This window comes from Aspergillus affinis (genome assembly GCF_023601865.1).
Source record: "Aspergillus affinis strain CMG 70 chromosome Unknown NODE_15_length_407527_cov_87_040692, whole genome shotgun sequence".
NCBI classification, from domain to species: Eukaryota; Fungi; Ascomycota; class Eurotiomycetes; order Eurotiales; family Aspergillaceae; genus Aspergillus; species Aspergillus affinis.
The window spans coordinates 82,298-101,246 of record NW_026515796.1 but is presented as its reverse complement, the minus strand read 5'-3'; the positions used below and the strand labels follow the sequence as shown (position 1 = coordinate 101,246).

Below are 18,949 nucleotides of genomic sequence, written 5' to 3'. Positions count from 1 at the left end.
AGGAGGATTGGGGATATCCGATTGATGGTACCATATTGCTCTTCTTTCCGATTACATGGTCGTGGGAGCTCTCTGTTTTAGAAACCCAACTTCCGCGTAGAAGCCAATTGATGATACCGGGTATCGCGCCTCTGGACAATAGGTCTTTTACCGTTGCCATTGGATTTGATAGGGTTATGACCTGTTGCGCCTTCATGTACATACATACATACATGTCATCTCGGACGGCTTGCGCCGCTCACCATGACTGCGTTGGAAAAGTGGAAGACTCTCTTGCTAACTGACGACGGTCTTCCATCTTAGATAAACACGCGGTGATTCCAACACAGGTCGTACGAGCTTCGACAAGTCCTGACAAAACGAGGCTGGCTTCCGCCATTGATGATATCGAGCTGCTTCCAGCCTATTCTTCCTCCCAGTCACTATTCCCCGGTCCGAGAAGGCTCCGAAGAGACCGATATACCCTGGGAAGTCGAACTGGAGCGGATAAAATACCAACAGGACAAATAAATAGAGCGGTTCCGAGAGATTTTGCAAAGTGCAAAGGAGGTGCAGCAGCGCGTGCAACGGGTTCGAAGAGAGGGTAAGGTAAATGGGCGCAGTTCTCCTTTGAGCTCGAAGGACTTGACGAGGCTGTTCTCAAGACGCTTATTGGAGCCGATTACTTACGGTTTGGTTGCTACAGTTTCTGAAGTTTAGATGAGTTGATGTAGGAACGGATATTGTGATGATCAAGCGGATGAAATCAACTGACCCAGCTGGTCATATAGATAGTTTCCTACATGAAATGACCATGACTTGGTGAATTGCAACCTCGGACCTTCAAACCTTCCACATGACTGAGCAGTATACTGATAGATGTAAGAAAGGGGTCTTCCTTGGTGATGCATACATGGTAGACAGTCCAGAGGACATCCGAAATTTCGGATCCAGACAACAACGACGTCATACATACCAGGTTTCGGATGCTGTCTTGTCTAGATCTCGAAGATACCCTACCATAAGCTTCCAGCTATACTGTAAAAAAATGTTACTTTCTATCCTGCAGGGAATCCAGTTCATATTGTAATATGCGTAATATTCATTTCTTCAGATCATGTATCATCTATTGGGTAAGTATAGATCTTGACATCTAGTTCTTCTCAACATACTTCCCGATGGTTCCGTCCAACTGGGCTTCCAACACGGCCGAGGTGCCGTTCTGCACGGTCCGAATGGCCTCCGGCAGCAGCTTCGCCAACTGCGCCACGGTGCCTGCGTGACCAGCCCAGATCTCACCTCCAGACGCGGCCTTTGCGATTCCCGGGTAATCGGGGGTCGGGGCAAACGAGATATTCAGTTCCTCGTTGGTGGCGCGCGAGCCGTCCCCTTCGGGATGCACCAGGAGCATGCTCCGGCGCGGGGCGTTCCAGCCCTTGTTGTTCAGCACGATGGTGAGGATGGGGATGTTATAGCGGCGCGAGATCCAGTAGACCGAGCCCGGAACGGAGAACAGGTAGGTGCCGTCGCCGACGACCTGGCAGACGAATTTGCCCTTGTTCTTGCCGCCGTGTTGGTCGTCGCTGGCGAGTTTGATACCCAGCGCGCCTCCGCCAGACCAGCCGAGACCGCCGCCACCGCAGTTGATCCACGACTTGGGTAGGGTGGCGTTGATCTGGTCGGCGACGATGCCGGTGAGGGTCACGGATTCGATGGCCCAGATTGTGTCGGCGGGACAGCCCTTGCGGACCTCGGACATGAAGTACGATGCGTTCAGGGAAGCGTCATCGCCGCCGGAGGGCACTGCGGCTAGGTCGGTCACCGCCTGACGGGCTTTTTTGTATGCTTCTTCGCGACGCTTGCCGAGGGCGGTGCTTGCTTCGGACTTGATAGTCTGCTGTAACGAGGCGTTGGACGCAACGTATTCGTTAATCTGCTTGAACGCGGTGGCGGACTCGGCCCGGAAAGTGGCCATTGAAGGGAGATAGAAGACGGGGATTTGTTGCTTCAGGGGATCCACGTCAACGTGAATAACCTTGGCCGACTCAGAGGGCTTACACTGCGTCGGGATCCAAGGGACATCGCAGTCGGCGACCAGGATGAAGTCGGCCGTCTTAACGGCGTCGTGCACGCCAAAACGTAGGCCCAACGACGCCGGGTGGTCTCCGGGGAAACACATGTCGCTTCCACCGGTATCAAGGACGCGGATTCCCTTGAAGGTGTCGGCCAGGGTGACCAGCTCCTGGACACCCCACGCGACCCGACCGGAGTATCCCACGATGACCAACGGCTCTTTAGCGGCGGCGAGCTCACGCGCGATCAGCTCGACTCCGTCGGCGGGCAGAGCAGACGGCGCAACAGCACCCCAGACATTCTGATTCACCTGGTAGGGAGTGATCTCCTCCTCCATGACCTCTCGGGCGCCGGCCAGGTAGACGGGACCCTTGGGGTCGCTGGTCGCAAACTGCAAGGCACGGTTGACCATCTGCTTGACATTCTTGCCGGATCGGATTTCCGCCGAGTAGCGACAGTACTGGGAGACAATCTGTTTCTGGTCGGGGACATCTTGGATCCAATGGATGTATTCGGTGCGGGACCCGCGCATCTCCCCATCGATGGTGAAGGGGGAGAGACCAGCGAAGATGAGGACGGGGGCTCGACCGCAGGAGGCATTGTGTACGGCAGCCCCCAGCCCCTGCGTGCCGACATCGACGTGGACGATGACGCATTGCGGTTTACCGGTTAAGCGGGCGTAGCCATCGGCCATCGACAGCGCCACCATCTGGAGAGGGGCAAATGCGGGGTTAGCGAGACCGACAATATCCGACAGACATTCTTATCCCTTCAGGAATGTGTCTTACCTCATTGGGGCAGGTGATAATCTTGGGGAACTCGTTGGGTTTCTCCTTCTGTCCCTTGACCATGGCTTCCAGGATGGAAGGGTGGTCGGAGCCCAGGTTGACGAAGACATGGGAGACGCCGGCCTGGTCCTGTTAGTCGCTTTATCGTTGTATAGCAACACTATTGCACCACGACATACCTCCCAGAGGGCCTCGAAGAAGGCAAAGGATGCAGTGTAGACCCTGTAGTCCAGTTTCAGTCAGAGCCCCATGCAGAATTAGAAGGAGGTCAATCGGATGGCCCATACATGATAGCGATTCACCCCTGACTCTGAAAGGATGTGAGGGGATGAAGAACGAGGGCAGCGACAATGAACAGATAAAGGCGAGCTTCAGGCGAGCTTAATAACGGCAGATCGGAGAACAGGCCGATGGTCAACTCCGGCAAATCAGTTGAACAGGCAGGAAGTCGGGAGTTCTACCAAAGTTAACTCACTCCCTCGAGGCCAAGGCGAGTCGATTGTTGGTCGTCGAGTCCACCGGTCCACTTTTCTCCTGCAGTTCCCCGCGATTCGATTTCCGGCGCAATTCCGCCATCTCAAGGTTCAGTCTGGAACTCTAGATGAGCATACTCCGAGTATTCTGTATAGCCCACCTACTGTCCGATGCTCAGCCTGGGTCCCGACGGTCGAAAGGCCTCCCCAGTGGATCAGCTAAGATCTGGTAGGGAGATGATTGGAGATGGTCGAGGAATGTTGGTGCCTGCGAAGAGGGATGACGTCGACGGGTCAACAACAACCGGTTTGTCGTCATACGCGAAGTTGCTTTTCCTAGGGAAATCCATTGACTCCCACGAACCTCAGGCCAGATCGCATGGCTCCTGATTATCAAGTCCACCCAGAAAAGCTTCTTTCCTGCCCCGATCCACCCAAGGTTGACCAATTGTCCATGCACCCTCCGTCCTCTCAGCCCTACCAGCCCTACGTCATCCCCGGCCGCCTTTATTAGGTCCTTCCATTCTCCCATGCGGCCATGGCTCTCCCTCTGCTGCCCCTGCATTCCCTGCTGCATCTCTCCGGTGCTCTCTTTTCTGCCACCCTGAGCTCCCTGATCTGGTGGTTCTACCGGCAGCCTCCCAGTCCGAATCATTCCCGCCCTGACATGATCACTGCCCGCGTCTATCGACTCTGCCACGCCGATATGACTGTCAGTTCCGAACTTGCGCGCGACCCGACCCAAGTCCCATCCAAGATATTTCACGACTTGTACGAGCATCACGACTCCGAGAACCCGGGCTCGGAGGTGAAGAATGCCGCCAACGAGGCAGAGGCCTTGCAGCAAGCAGCTGAATGTGGGAATTGGGGTGCTTCGCAACCGAGCGAGTTGTTCCTGAAGGTTCGTTACTTGGCGGTCGTGATTGGGCTGGATTGATTTACAATTCTGATTCTCACGATGTTTGACCAGATCTACCATGACGCAGTATGTGCTCTAGACAAGAACCCACACTCCGGAGTCGTTTCTCCGCCCTTGATGGGCAGCCACGGCATCGTTCCTTTGACCATCGTGGCCCCTCTCCCCGACCTCTGTCGACACATGGCCAATTGCATTGTGCGCGCCGAGAAGGAAGTCTTCCTGGGAACCAACTTTTGGATCCACTCCGATGCCTCGACGCTAGTAACCAACTCCCTCCGAGAACTCTCCAGGCGAGCAGGCGAGCGAGGCACCAAAGTCATCGTCAAGGTGATCTATGACCGAGGCGATCCGCGTCAGGTCTGCGAGAACCGGCTCGACGTGCCCGAGAAGAAGTATACGAGCTCGCAAGTCCAATTCCCTCCGGTCGAGGAAATTCCCAACCTCGACCTGCAGGTGATCAACTACCATCGTCCGATCTTCGGCACGTTTCATGCGAAATTCATGGTCATTGACCGTCGCGTGGCGCTGCTGCAGAGCAGTAACGTCCAGGACAATGACAATCTGGAGATGATGATCCGGATGGAGGGCCCAATTGTGGATGCCATCTATGATACGGCGTTGGTGTCGTGGGGGAAATCCTTCGATCCGCCTCTGCCAATGATGTCTTCCCCTGCAGCAGATGCGCCCATACCGAGTCTCGATGCGAAGTTCCCGGAGGAACAGGGTGAGATACCTCCTGAGCTGACGAAGGATGATCCGCACTACGATGAGGATATCGGGCAGGAGGCACAGAGAGTCAACGGCACGGTTGAGCCTCGGGAAGGCGAATCAAGAACGCAGGCTGTAACCCGCCATCTCAGTATGTTCCTGTCGCTCACAGACATCGAATCCACGCTGACTTGGCAGACACAACGACGCAACAAAACACCACAGGCGATGCCTCGGACACTGACCACGAACCCCCTATGCGACCATACGTCACTCTCCCACCTCACAAACCCTTCCCCATTGCCATGGTAAACCGTGAACCCTTTGGAGGTAAGCACCATAGTCCATCTTCCTACATAATTCCAAACTAACCCAACCCAATTCCACAGCACCAAGCCACTCCAGCGTATACACCCCCCAAAACTCCGCCTTCCTATCGGCCATCCAAAACGCCCAAGAGAGCATCTTCATTCAAACCCCCAATATGAACGCCGAACCCCTCCTCCAACCACTCCTCGACGCCGTCAAACGCGGCGTCATCGTCACCTGCTACCTCTGTCTCGGCTACAACGACGCCGGCCAACTCCTGCCGTTCCAGAACGGCACGAACGAAATGATCTCGAACCGATTATATACGTCTCTCGAGACGCCGGAGGAACGCTTCCGTCTCCGCATCCACAACTACGTCGGCAAAGACCAGACGAAGCCCATCCATAACAAGTTCAAGAAACGGAGCTGTCATATCAAACTTATGATTATTGATGAGAAGGTCGCTATTCAAGGTTTGTCCTCCCCTGCTCCCCCCTCTACTCTAAAGAAATTCCCATAAATGTTAGGTATTAACGACTATCGACTCCTCCCAATAGGAAACGGAAACCTCGACACCCAATCCTTCTACCATAGCCAAGAAGTCAACGTCCTGCTTGACTCGCCACTCGTCTGCCGCACGTGGCTGGAAACCATCGACCGGAACCAGAACACGGCCAAGTACGGCGCCGTCAGTCCGGAGGACGGATGCTGGCATGATCCCGTCACCGGCGACATGGCCGAAGCGTCGATCGGTGTGAACCCGGGGCATTTCAGCTGGGCGAAGGGGATTCTGGGCGCTGTGCAGAGAGTTAGAGGCGCTGGGGGGTTTTAGGTCGATGGTCGGTTAGTTTGCTTTTTGATAGGGAGAAAAGGGATTGTTTGTTTATTTTACTGGAATGGATTAAAATTGAATATTATGTGAGCGTTTGAACTTGATAGGTTTGGTCAGGTCTGAGTAGTAATTTATTAATTGCAGTCGATTCCTTTTGTCTAAGATTTCATTCGGCATGAAGTAAGTAGCTAGTACCAGCTACTCGGGTGAGTACGCTGAATATGAATACCAGTGTATCATCTCAGGGTAAATATAACGTCAATACAAACCAATTAATCAAACCTTTCCAACACCCTGAAGAGTCAAATAGACATCCGTGCCCCAGCCCCAGAGACTCTGAACCGCAATACTGCCCCCAAAGTACTCCGCGTAGGCTCTGCTCAACGGCAACCCGTACCCTAGACCAGCGATGCTGCTCAGCTGACCGCTATTATTCGAAATAGCATTGAAGGCATCCATGTTCCCGTTCTCGGCGCCCTGCAGGTCGAGGTCCGAGAAGGTGGTAAAGCTGTACGACCATATGTTCGGCAAGACCTCGGGCGGGATGCCGTGGCCGCGGTCGCGGATCCGGATCGTGATGCTCTGCGACGACGGAGCAGACACTTTGATCGATTCGTTGGCGTCGGCCGTGCCGACGACCGTGTCCATCTGGAAGCCAACGTCGGAGTGGGATTGCGTCGGGGAGGAGCTGTTGGCGACGGGGGAGGGGGATTCGGCGCGCCCGTGATTCCGGGGGACGTCGGGGGCCGCGACGATGGTAACCTCGATCGGGTCGCGCTCGTTGCTGGCTTCGATCACGGCGCGGAAGGCGTTCTTGAGGAGCTCGGTGATGATGTATTCCACGTGGACGGGGACATGCGCGAAAGCGGCGTCGGGCTGGCCGCCGATCTGGAGGCGGGGACGGACGCCGTATTTTAGCTCGCAGATCTCCCCGACGAAGTCCTCGCAAAGTTTGACGATGCGGGCGGGCTGCAACGCCGTGTCGATGACGCCGATGTAGTTCGAGGGGGTTGTGCTTTGGGGCGCCGGTTGGTTACTGGTGTCGACGTCGCCGACTGGCTGAGACGCAAAGTGAAGGGCAAGGTGTTGCTCTGCGATGAGCCGGGTGCCGATTCTCGCCCGTAGGTGGGTGTCCAGGAAGCGAGTCACCTCGGTTGGATCGATGTATCGGCGACACTCGAGGAAGCCTCGCGCGAGGATGGGGATCGTGTTGGTGTGCGTGTGCACCAGGTCGGCCAACACCTCGGCGAATCGGTTTTCTTCTTCGAGGGTCGTGACTTGTCGCTGCTGGTATGGCAGGAGAGTGGAGAGCGAGTGAAGGTAGTTGTTGTAGATTTTGGAGATATGTGGGTTCGAGACGACAATGAAGGAAAGGTTCCGAAGGGCTTCAATTCGAGAGGCGAGTCGTGCGGGGAGAAGGGAAAGGGTGTAGTTTGCGGAGGCGAGAAGCGCTTCCTTGGATAGTGGCGGGCGACCATGTCTAGGTATGCAATGTTAGCAAGGTTGTGGTGAACAAACTAGCCTGTGGCCGACTCACTTCAGCAGGTCTGCCAGAGTCAGCGGTCGGCGACGACTGGCTGCAAGACGTGCGACTTCATCATTCGCGCCATAAGCAAAAGACTCCTGGTGAGCAACCCGTGCGATGTCGGAGAGCGGTGATGAAGAGAGTCGTCGGGTTTGAGCATGGAGTGATGTCAACAGAGAAGGGCCCTTATGTCGGAGGCTGCGCCTCGCAGACAGCGCGAGAGCCCTGTGTATAGCCATGGTTAATACTGGCCATTCTGCGCCGCCAGCAGAGTCATTGGGGTAAGGGTTGCAAGAAATATGGATCGTCTTCTCCGTCGAAGGGCCGAAGAGCTTCTTACCGAAACAGGATGAAGAACGTTCACGTGTACGCTAGTCTAGGATAGGCAGGTATGGCGCCACACGCACTGAAACCTCGGGTTCTCTTCCTCTCTCAATCCATATTTTTATGGCTCTTATAGATTATGTTTAAGACACAGCTCTTACTAATCACGGCCGGGTGGCGCAATGGTAGCGCGTTGGTTTTCGGTGGCCAGGTTTGCCTGGCAACTCGGAAGCTTACCAAAGGTTGCGGGTTCGAGTCCCGTCGCGGTCAAATTTTTTAGTTTTACTTTACTATACCATACCCTACGCTACCCCCTTTTTGGGAAAAATTATATGGATCTCAATCATCCATCATCATCTTTGTTATGAGCCTCAACCAGCCTGTTTACGTGCCCTGTCGGATCAGATTTCTTTGATTAACGCAATCGGTCCTTTCTACATATCCTACCTAGTAAGAACAGCCAACAGACACTACACTAGTTATATTTGCTGCTGTTATTAAGTATATATATATCAGAAGACCAGGGGGCAGGGCTATTTTCTATTTGCTCATACACCTTCTCCTACTGCCTACTGTCTATAAGTTAATGGGGGGGCGCGGGGGCACCTTCTCTGTTCTTTCCCTTTTATACTTCCTCCTTCTTTTCCTTATCTCTCCCACCCGCTGAAAGAACGAAAGGAGTGTAGGTGTCTAGTGGTCTAAGGTCATCGGGGTGGATCCTGTTGTGATTACTTCTTTTACCCCTGGGCCTTGATTTCCGAGACAGATCTTGCAAGTTATCGTGGTAAATTATGTGCTGAGATGAGGGGTGGGGAATCTAGTGCTATCTAACATAGGGACTACTTATTATCAGTGCCTAGTTGCACTTCGGAGCGAAGCCGACGATGACGCATTCGTTCTTTCTATCGAGACAAACACATGAGCCTGCAAGATTATTATCGCGGTCTATTGGGTCATATCTCTTCCCGATTACAGCAGTAGGAAGTAAGTTGTGGTCACCAGGTTACACACTGCTTATGAGGTCATTCTCCGCTATTATTTTTGCCGCCCGCCTCCATACGTGAGAGAGCAAAACCGAAGCACACGCGAAGACATTTACAGATTCCAGTGGACATTGAACATAACAATACTAAATCATAAAAGGACATGAGATTGTCTGCTTATCCATATTCCCCGCGCAGCAGGCCTAGAGTTCACATATGGTATTTATTCCCTCGTCGTACAGTAACAGAAAGTCCGTAGCCCATGCAGCTAAGACACGCTTGAATAGGCAGTAGTATGCCAGATTTGATGAAGCAGTTCACAGAAGGCAGCGCTTAACGGTCGTTAAAAAGGTGTGATATTCGGTCTTCCCCGAAGGAGGATGATGGCATATCACCCATTACTGGATCCTTATCTCGCCATCTTGCTCGACGTGGATGTGCTCGGATGACTCGAGCGTTCTGACCTGGTCATCTGGGTATTCGGCACTAAGTGGGGTCAGCTGGAGGGGCATTCTCTATACCTTAGTGGTTGTTGGCGGGTTTGGGGGGGAGGGAATTATTGCTGCCTTACGTGAAGCCCTTGATGAGGGTGTATTCGTGCTTGACGGTGCCGCCCTGCTTCTTCACTTCTTCTTTGGCCCTGGAAAAAGAGTATGGTGTCAGTGATCAAGTTGGGGAGTAATATTATTTTTAGAGGTATGACGAAGGCCTTACTTTTGCAGCTCATCGGGAGGAGAGTCTTTCTTCAGGGTGACCTGGAAGTAGATGTTAAAGTGGGGACTTAGGAGTCATAGTAGAAAATGCACCACGAACGTTGTAAAGCGGCATGTTGACGGAGTGGACGGTCTAGGTTTGACTCGGGAGGGACGGATGCGTAGGTGGTGATATTGGGGGGTAGTGTATAGTGGTAGAAAGGACACGGTAAATCGGAGGACAGTTGGACGTTGAAACTGGAAGAAACGTAGACTCGCAGGCGGGTGGGACCAGGGAGGTTTTATACCAGGGGGCGCGGGGCGAGTGATGGAATGTCACGGCTGATAAGGAAATAAGGTGGGAGGGGCTATTTTTTGGCCTGAATCCCTGGATACTCGCTGCCTTGGAATCGCGCCATTTGAGGCCATCCAGTGGTGACCATCTCGTTGGCCACGATTCCTTGCGATCTGATTTCTCCCGAGCGGCTCTTTGCTTCAACGGTACGGATACAACTCGATGACTGGATTTCCTCGGGATATTACTACCAGATTACAACCGGGCTTGGGGAGAGTCTGCTCTACTATCACCCCACTTGACTGTGGCTTTGCGTGGCCGTGCCTATTTATCCAGGAGGGGCTACATGCACCCTGCAACCGCGCACACCACGCAGGAGATGGTTTGTTGGTGAAACCCCTACTGTAGGTCTACTGACGATTCCTACGGGGATCGATGTGATATGACATCTCCATGCAGCAGGTGGGGGTGTCCAAGCCGATGACGCTATCCAAGGCGGGGCAGTCACGTGAACCCGGGCTGCGCTCGCCGCTTTCCCGCTTTGCTTCGGTGGCTTGACTGTTGGACATTATTTGCAGGCAATAGATGCCACAGTATTTATGCGGTAGTCTTCACTGATCTGGTTTTATTATGCTGGCTGCTATAGCCCGACATATCCAGACCCATCACTATCTCGCTCGGGCATTCTCAAGCCATGCATACCGGTATATTTAGGGCTTTCTGGTTGCTTCCACCCCTCTAGGACCTTATCATCCGTCAACTTATACACCTCCACACCAAGAGGACGGGTCGTAGCTCCCATAGTATCCTCCTTTCCTTCCCAGCCCCAGTTAGAAAGGTCACCTAAAAACAAAACCGTCAGTATTCGCCAGATATCGTAGGAACTGCAAGACACATACCGCCTGGACAGGCCGAAAGCGCACATAGGACGTCAACTTCCGCAAAGAATTCGAAGTACTCGCCCGGCTTCGCTGGAGAGGTCTCCATGAAGTATTTCCCCTCCTCATCGAGTCCAGTAACCTGGAAGACGTTCAGAACGTCGTGCACATCCAGCTCCGTAAGCCCATGGGGAACGACCGCGCGAGTCAGATTGGAATGACAATGGTAATCGAACGACTCCCCACCCATGAGCAGATTAACATAGGGATCGCACCGCGTACCCAGGAGGTCATGACACCGTCCTCCGAACTGGGTGGTGCCGAAGGTAGCTTTCCGCACGCCGTTGTCATTAACTAACTCATGCAGTTGACCGCCGGCCAGCGAGTCCCCCGTGATCGTCACAAGAGGCCGCAGGTATGGCAGGTTGGACCAGAGACGATCGCCAACAGACACATGAGAAGCATGGATTTGACGCGTGCGGGCAGCCCAGAGACGCTCTCGAGGGTTCTGCGCGTTCCAGATGTTCAGATCCCCGACCTGCGGGCCCTTAGGGGTAGTGAGGCGGCAAACATGTCCGGCTGGGACGACCCAGGCCTGTCCGGAACAAGGGTGGATGGTGAACGACGTCTCCAGAGCACGCTGCGAGGCATCTGCGGCCGTCTTGGAGATAGACTTGTAGATAGGGGTAGTGCCGTGGACGGTCGAGTCTTTAGGAGCCGTATATGCCGGCGGGGGTCGACCATGAGGAGCCATCGTGAATGATGTGCGGTTATTTGGAGCAGAGGAACCGTGAGGGGAAAGATGCTGTTAGCAAGCGGGTGATTTACAAAGCGCTACAGGGGTCGAGAGAGCTTGGTCCCTTTAATAATTGGCATTGTCGGAATTCATCCACTGATAATGGCAACATCTATATCGTATCTGACACCATTGGGTCCGCTTTAATCGAGGCTAATGACCTCCTGGGCCCTGGCTGTTCCAATGCTCGCCGTCACCGGCGATAAAAGGGAGCCAACAAGTGATGATAGGCCATCATCTCCGCCTGCCGTTGTCTTTCGGACCGACGACTTAGGGTGGAGCCCTTATCGGAGAGCGTCGGGCCGGATAAGTCCTCGTCGATAAGACCTTACGTAAGGAGAGCGGTTGGGGTTGGTGCCTGAGGAAGCAACTCAGGCTCAGAAACTTTTTTTTACGGATCGGCACGGATTAAATCCCGCTCCGACGAAGAAAATGGAAATAATAATTTTGGTCCGAGCAAGCTACCAGCGAGAAGCAGCTCACAGATCGCCATCTGAGTGCACCGTGAATCCTTTCTTTTGGACGGAAAGAAAGGGTTTCACACGAGGTCCTCGACCTCTTTTCCACCATGGAACAACAGCCAAACAGGGCCCATCGGGCCACCAAGGAGAAGAAGAAGTTCGATGGTATGTATACAGTTTGAAGCCTCCATTTTTTGATCGCGAAATCGCTACCCCGTTGGGAAAATCTGTTGTCGGCAAGGCTAAAATGCGTCGTTTTTCTTTCTAGGCCCTAACCCTAAGGCTTTCGCATACTCGAATCCTGGAAAAGGCAACAAGGCTGGCGCGCGATCGCATGATGTATGCGCCCTCTCCGATCTCAAATCACCCGCCCAGACGATCCGTTAACTAATACCATTGTGTTGTCATAGATCAAAGAGAAAAGGCTCCATGTGCCTTTGGTGGATCGCTTGCCCGAGGAGGCTCCTCCGCTGGTCGTTGCGGTGGTTGGACCCCCAGGTGTAAGTTCTTATGTCTCTATCCTTTGAAGGCTAATGCGATACGAAATGCGAATGGAAGGAACTGACGAGTTTAAAACGACCAGGTCGGAAAAACCACCCTTGTCAAATCTTTGATTCGCCGCTACACCAAGCAGACTCTTAGCACGCCGACCGGACCGTTGACAATCGTGACGTCGAAGAAACGCCGACTTACAATCATCGAATGTCCCTCCGACTCTCTTGCTAGCATGATCGATGTGGCGAAAATTGCGGATATTGTGCTGTTGCTGATTGATGGCAATTACGGATTTGAGATGGAGACCATGGAATTCCTGAACGTGCTGGCCTCGAGTGGTATGCCGGGAAACGTCTTCGGAATCTTGACCCATCTGGACCTTTTCAAGAAGCAGAGCACCCTGCGGGCTGCCAAAAAGCGCCTTAAGAACCGTTTCTGGAGCGAGCTTTATAACGGCGCAAAGCTATTTTACCTCTCCGGCGTGGTCAACGGCCGGTACCCCGACCGCGAGATACACAATCTTTCTCGCTTCTTGTCCGTCATGAAAAATCCTCGACCGTTGATCTGGCGTAACTCTCACCCGTATGCGCTAGCCGACCGCTTCCTGGACATCACTCCTCCGACCGACATCGAAGCGAACCCGAAATGCGACCGGACGATAGCGCTATATGGTTACCTGCGTGGTACTAATTTCCCCGCGCAAGGCGCCCGAGTGCACGTTCCTGGAGTCGGCGATTTGACTGTCTCGGGTATCGAGAGTCTTCCGGATCCTTGCCCCACGCCGTTCATGGACCAGCAGCTGGGCAAGACCGGCAAGGGCGTCAAACGCAGACTGGGCGACAAGCAGAAGCTCTTGTTCGCGCCAATGTCTGACGTTGGTGGTGTACTGGTCGACAAAGACGCCGTTTACATCGATGTCAAGACAAACAACTTCGAGCGCGAGGAGGATGAGGAAAGCGATGACGAAGATCGTGGTCTCGGAGAGCAATTGGTTGTTGGCCTGCAGGGTGAGCGCAAGTTGCTTGGTGAAGCCGACGGCGGCGTCCGTCTGTTCAGTGGCGGCGAGGCTCTTGCCAAGGCGGATGACGAGGACGATGCCGTGGGAAGAAAGCGCAGAAGGAACGTCCGATTCATGGACGACGAAGACAAACAGGATGCGCTGAATGACGACGACGAGGGTTTCGAAAGCGTAGAGGGCGATGAGGATGACGAGGAGATGGATGGCGAGGAAGTTGATGGGCAAAGCGACGAGGAGGGTCTGGACCTCGCTGCCCCGGCAGACTTTGAAACCAGTTTCCGGGAAAAGCAAGACGGCAAAGACCGCGGAGGTAAAGATGACATCGCATTTGCCGACAGCGACTCTGACCTTGGTTCTATCTCGTCTGTTGAGGACCAAGAACTAGATAGCGATCAGGATGAGGACGATATGGACGGCGAGGATGACGGTGCATTCCGATGGAAAGAGAACATGGCTGCGAACATCAAAGCTCTCCACGCCAACAGGCCTAAATATCGTGTCACCGACCTCTCGCGCATGATGTACGACGAATCCCTCGACCCCGCTGACGTGATACGGAAATGGTCAGGCAAGGACAGTGAGGAGGATAAGGAAGAAGAGGACATCGAAGACGAGGGAGACGACTTCTTCAAGAAAACCAACAACGAGAAGGAGGAGCAGTCAGAGTTCCGCTCTGTTCCCGAATTCGACTATGAAGCTCTGGAGCAGAAGTGGCAAGAGGAGGACCTGCTTGAGTCGTTACGCCGTCGATTCATCGCCTCCCATCACTCCGGAGATGGAGATGACGACTTCGATGGGGACGAGGATGACGAAGGCGACGGAGAGTTTGAGGATCTCGAGACGGGAGAGACGTTTAATGGAATTGAAGATGACGAGGGTGACGACGGCGATGATGACGCGGCCGAGGAAAACAACGGCCCCGTTGATCTGGAAGCTGAGCGTGAGCAAAATGCAAAGAAGAAGGAAGAGCTGAGACTGCGCTTTGAGGAGGAAGATCGTGAAGGATTTGCCAATTCCAAGGACAACTCACGGCAGGACGGTGGTGGCGGAGAAGAAGAATTCGGCGAGGACGACTGGTACGACGCTCAGAAGGCCAAGCTACAAAAGCAGCAAGATATCAACCGCGCGGAGTTCGACACCTTGGACCCGGCCTCCCGGGCCAGAGCAGAGGGCTTCAAAGCCGGTACCTACGCACGTATCGTTCTCGAGAATGTGCCTTGCGAGTTTGCGACGAAATTCAACCCTCGCTACCCCGTTATCGTCGGTGGATTGGCACCAACCGAGGACCGATTTGGATACGTGCAGATCCGTATCAAGAGACATCGTTGGCACAAGAAGATCCTCAAAAGCAACGACCCCCTTATCTTCTCGCTTGGCTGGCGCCGGTTCCAAACGACGCCCATTTACAGCACGTCCGACAGTCGGACGAGGAACCGCATGCTCAAATACAGCCCTGAGCACATGCACTGCTTTGCCACCTTTTACGGACCTCTCGTTGCCCCGAACACTGCTTTCTGCTGCGTGCAGTCCTTCTCCAACAAAGCGCCGGGCTTCCGAATCGCCGCCACGGGAACGGTATTGAACGTGGACGAACATACGGAGATTGTCAAGAAGCTGAAATTGACTGGTATACCCTACAAGATCTTCAAGAACACCGCTTTCATCAAAGACATGTTCAACTCGTCGCTTGAGATTGCCAAGTTCGAGGGAGCGTCCGTTCGAACCGTCTCAGGCATCCGCGGTCAGATCAAGCGGGCCCTCAGCAAGCCCGAAGGGTACTTCCGTGCTACGTTTGAAGATAAGATTCTCATGAGTGACATTGTCTTCTTGCGTGCCTGGTACCCGATCAAACCGCATCGATTCTACAACCCGGTGACCAACCTGCTCGACCAGGATGAGCAGGATGGATCGGGCGACAACGGATGGCAGCGCATGCGTCTTACCGGCGAGGTCCGTCGTGATAAGGGCATCCCCACCCCCCTGAACAAGGACTCCGCCTACCATAAGATCGAGCGACCCAATCGTCACTTCAACCCTCTCCGAGTGCCCCGACAGCTGGCCACCGAGCTACCCTTCAAGTCGCAGATCACCAAGATGAAGTCCCACAAGGACAAGACGTACATGCAGAAGCGTGCCGTCGTCCTAGGAGGCGAAGAGAAGAAGGCGCGGGACCTCATGCAGAAGCTCACCACGATGCGTAACGACAAGCAAAGCCGACGAGCCGAGAAGCAGGAGGAGCGACGCAAGGTCTACCGGGCCAAGGTTGCCGACAGCCTGGAGAAGAAACAGGAGCGGGAGAAGAGAGAGCGCGACGATTACTGGCGTCGCGAGGGTAAGAAGCGCAAGAACACCGGTGACGAAGGAGGTGGCGGCGGCAAGAAGCGCCGTTAGAACCGAAATTGGTCTGATTTTCCTTCTGGTTCTGTTCTCTATACCTGGCGATTTCTTTTGTTTTCGATTAGCTGGCAAAAGTTGTGTGAATAATGTCCCTATGTATCTATCAACCTGTTGCATGGTGGATGGCGTTGAAACAAAAAATATACATGGTGTTTTATGAATACTCTCTGGATCGATCTGATCGAGAGTTGATGTAGTATTCCTTGGACCTATTCATACCTCGCAGGCTCTCCCGTCGACCACGTGACCGCGCCGCGCACGCGTCGCCTGGAGACGATCGACTTGACATGACAGTCGGACTTGTCTTATCGCATCAATCCCCACCACCTTCCCTGCCCACCTCATGTAGGCTGTCTTCCATTTTCACGAGCCTGGGGTCGTTTTCTGTCCTTTGATCCTGCAATTTATTTCGAATCAAATCCATTGGTCCGAGGGAGAAGAGGTGCTCAAGCCGCGCAGCCCACCGGCCGACCACGTACCGATTGCGCGTGTAGATTCCGGCGAGCCGCTCCTTGCAGGAATCTGCAACGCGGGGATTTTCTCAGATCGAGGGTTTCGGTCGACTGATTCGCTTCAATCGTCCAGTGGACCTGTGAAGCCTGGAAGCGCTTGAGAGATCCGCATCGGACAGTCCCGCACCCAACTCCCTCTCTCCCTCTACATCTAGACCGGGGGATCTCCTAGGCGCCCGCTGTCGGGGCAGTGGTGGGTTCCCTCGTTTCAGGACCCTCTTCCTAACCTGCCTTCCCTGTCTGTGACCGGGCTGCAGATAAAAAGAGTCCTTCTGTTGGGTGAGCGCCCATAATCTGACCCTAGTCCTTATTACACAGCCGCGCCCGGCGGGAGTGCCGCGTTGGCTAGTCGACCATCATGGGCGGATCGCCGCAGCTGAGTGAGCGCCAACACGTGCAGCACGCGCCGTTTCCTCCGCCGCATCTTAATTCGCAGTACCCTGTCTCGGCGGCTCGTGGAAATGGACTCGTGGACTCGCATCAAGCCCCGGACACCGATCGACATGTCAGCCGTCCAGTGCCAGCTGCTCAAAGCACAACGTCACATCCTCGCGCCGAGACGGACCCTTCAAACTTGCCTTATAAGTTGAATGGCCAGCCAGACAGCTCGGTGTCCTCCCAAGCCCTCGCTCCCCAGTCACAAACACAGAAAACGCCAAATTCGTCGGATCATTCGACCGTCCAGAGTGGTTATTCGCCCAAGCGGCCACAACCGCAACCACAATCTCAACCCATAGGATCGAGGAACCCCCCCACGATAGATTCACATGAGGCTAGACCCAACCAAAATCCACCAGACACCGGTGCCCAATCGTTTACAATACCCAAAAGTCCACCGAAAATGTTAGTGGGTCAGAAGCGAACGGCGATGAGCGTGGCCAAACCAGGCAATCCGCAAGATCCATATAATGCAGGTCAGACGAGCTCCGGAAGACGGCGCTCTGAAAGCATTGGCTCGCTTTCGCATGGAAGTAGGATCGCAGCTGTAAGTTGACAGCGCATAGCTACTTGGCTGAAGTCTTAGAAAACTGATCTCGAAGAAGTTGTCCGTACATCTCCGTACCCGCCTCTCTTATGCTGCCTCCAAGATCGAGAAAAGCCGCCAAGCAAACAATGCTCGGTTCCCAATGGAACTGCTAGAAAATGGCTCTCGAGCACCTTCCACGGATCTTGACACGCTGAAACGCATGGGGCTTTATCCATGCCTCGACGAGTCATCGGAATCTCATCAAATAATGGACATGAACTCCCCCGATGGCACGACTGTATCCGCGCCGGATCCGTCAGCGCCCTCTCAATCCCATTTCCAACAGGACTCTTTGCGAGCGTCGCCAATAATCCGCCCCGGCTCGTCCACACCGTCCATGCCTCATCATGATCGGTCAAAATCTCATGGCTCAACGCCAACGATCCCGAGACTAGCACCGCCGGCAGACATCATTCCGAAGGGTAGCAATTCACGCCGAAGAAGGCCAAATCCCAACGAAGCATACAACCCTCGCCGATACTCTCCCTTTCCCCTCCATCGGCGACACCACTCGCAGCAAGAATTCGGTGTTTCAAAGCCAGCCACCAGTTCGGAAAGAGTTCTGGTACCTGGGACACCTCCTCAGCCCCTACCTGGGGTAATCTCCACGCCGTATGGTTCCTTATCTAATAGACATATACAAGGTACAGCCATGGAACAGGATGCCATCGAGACACTCCTTTTCATGTCCAGTCCGGGACATTCGGGCTATTATTCTAATTCCCAGAATTCTCAGCCTCAACCGAGTTTGATACAGAACAGCGTTAGCCACTCAATAGATTCAACGACTAGCTCGAGATGGGGGCAGGATTCGCACCACAAGGATGAAAGCGACCGGTCCGGTTCCCATGGGCACGGCTCGAATGCAGGCTTAGAGTCCCAAGCAGGTGATGAGATCGATCGTATGCTAGACCAAATGGACAGCGACAGTGAGGATGAGAAGGCCCTCCCTCGGCATCACTCCGACAGTCTGAGCACAAGTTCCAATCAGAAAAAGAGCACCCGCGAACAGAAGACTCCTAAGGGGTCGTGAACCACCTGGCTGTCTATGAGGTTTCCATGTCATAGACCTAACCAAAAACTTTGTAATCCTTGTTTCTTGCTCCATGACTTTTGGTTACATTGCTTGCATCATACACCGAAGACTTCGTTCCGCATATATATCGCAATTCTTGGGGGCCCTTGCATAGTCCCATAATGACACATAAAGTGGAGGATTTTTTGATTCTGTTGGATGTCGGCGTTGGCGAACCTTTAAATACTAATCAGGATCCCTGGTACGATTTCATAAATCAATTGGCAATAGCTTGAGCAATTGGATTGGATTGGCATGCCGTTGGAGACGTCAGACTGCAGGACGGTGGAGATCCTCGGCAACATCGTTGTTGATCTAGGAAATACACCGACCGTCTCGCTCCTTCTATCTTCATCCTCTTTCCACCTTTCCCACCGACCTCAGTTTCTA

The 18,949-nt window shown here is 53.8% G+C and overlaps 6 protein-coding genes across 6 annotated transcripts; 3 read left to right on the top strand and 3 right to left on the bottom strand.

The window, feature by feature from the left end:
* Nucleotides 1-1,132: 1,132 nt before the first annotated feature.
* KD926_002693 (putative thiamine pyrophosphate enzyme) lies at nucleotides 1,133-3,416 on the bottom strand (the record flags this gene model as incomplete). The annotated part of the gene is made up of 4 exons (XM_053097156.1): nucleotides 1,133-2,761; nucleotides 2,841-2,963; nucleotides 3,020-3,062; nucleotides 3,316-3,416. 4 exons carry the CDS (start codon nucleotides 3,414-3,416, stop codon nucleotides 1,133-1,135), a joined length of 1,896 nt encoding a protein of 631 aa, XP_052958784.1.
* A 435-nt stretch (nucleotides 3,417-3,851) lies between these two features.
* Nucleotides 3,852-6,081, top strand: KD926_002692 (IQ calmodulin-binding motif protein; the record flags this gene model as incomplete). Its single annotated transcript, XM_053097155.1, has 5 exons — nucleotides 3,852-4,214; nucleotides 4,284-5,091; nucleotides 5,139-5,270; nucleotides 5,330-5,722; nucleotides 5,777-6,081. The coding sequence occupies 5 exons, from the start codon at nucleotides 3,852-3,854 to the stop codon at nucleotides 6,079-6,081; spliced, it is 2,001 nt and encodes a 666-aa protein (XP_052958783.1).
* A 276-nt stretch (nucleotides 6,082-6,357) lies between these two features.
* On the bottom strand, nucleotides 6,358-7,845 carry KD926_002691 (alpha-ketoacid dehydrogenase kinase family protein; the record flags this gene model as incomplete). Its single annotated transcript, XM_053097154.1, has 2 exons — nucleotides 6,358-7,561; nucleotides 7,619-7,845. The coding sequence occupies 2 exons, from the start codon at nucleotides 7,843-7,845 to the stop codon at nucleotides 6,358-6,360; spliced, it is 1,431 nt and encodes a 476-aa protein (XP_052958782.1).
* Nucleotides 7,846-9,311: 1,466 nt separating this feature from the next.
* KD926_002690 (urea carboxylase-associated family protein) lies at nucleotides 9,312-11,532 on the bottom strand (the record flags this gene model as incomplete). Its single annotated transcript, XM_053097153.1, has 5 exons — nucleotides 9,312-9,399; nucleotides 9,485-9,553; nucleotides 9,628-9,693; nucleotides 10,563-10,743; nucleotides 10,800-11,532. 5 exons carry the CDS (start codon nucleotides 11,530-11,532, stop codon nucleotides 9,312-9,314), a joined length of 1,137 nt encoding a protein of 378 aa, XP_052958781.1.
* Nucleotides 11,533-12,142: 610 nt separating this feature from the next.
* On the top strand, nucleotides 12,143-15,939 carry KD926_002689 (GTPase BMS1; the record flags this gene model as incomplete). The annotated part of the gene is made up of 4 exons (XM_053097152.1): nucleotides 12,143-12,200; nucleotides 12,304-12,374; nucleotides 12,446-12,535; nucleotides 12,619-15,939. 4 exons carry the CDS (start codon nucleotides 12,143-12,145, stop codon nucleotides 15,937-15,939), a joined length of 3,540 nt encoding a protein of 1,179 aa, XP_052958780.1.
* An 876-nt stretch (nucleotides 15,940-16,815) lies between these two features.
* Nucleotides 16,816-18,517, top strand: KD926_002688 (uncharacterized protein; the record flags this gene model as incomplete). The annotated part of the gene is made up of 2 exons (XM_053097151.1): nucleotides 16,816-17,442; nucleotides 17,498-18,517. The coding sequence occupies 2 exons, from the start codon at nucleotides 16,816-16,818 to the stop codon at nucleotides 18,515-18,517; spliced, it is 1,647 nt and encodes a 548-aa protein (XP_052958779.1).
* Between the last annotated feature and the right edge of the window lie 432 nt (nucleotides 18,518-18,949).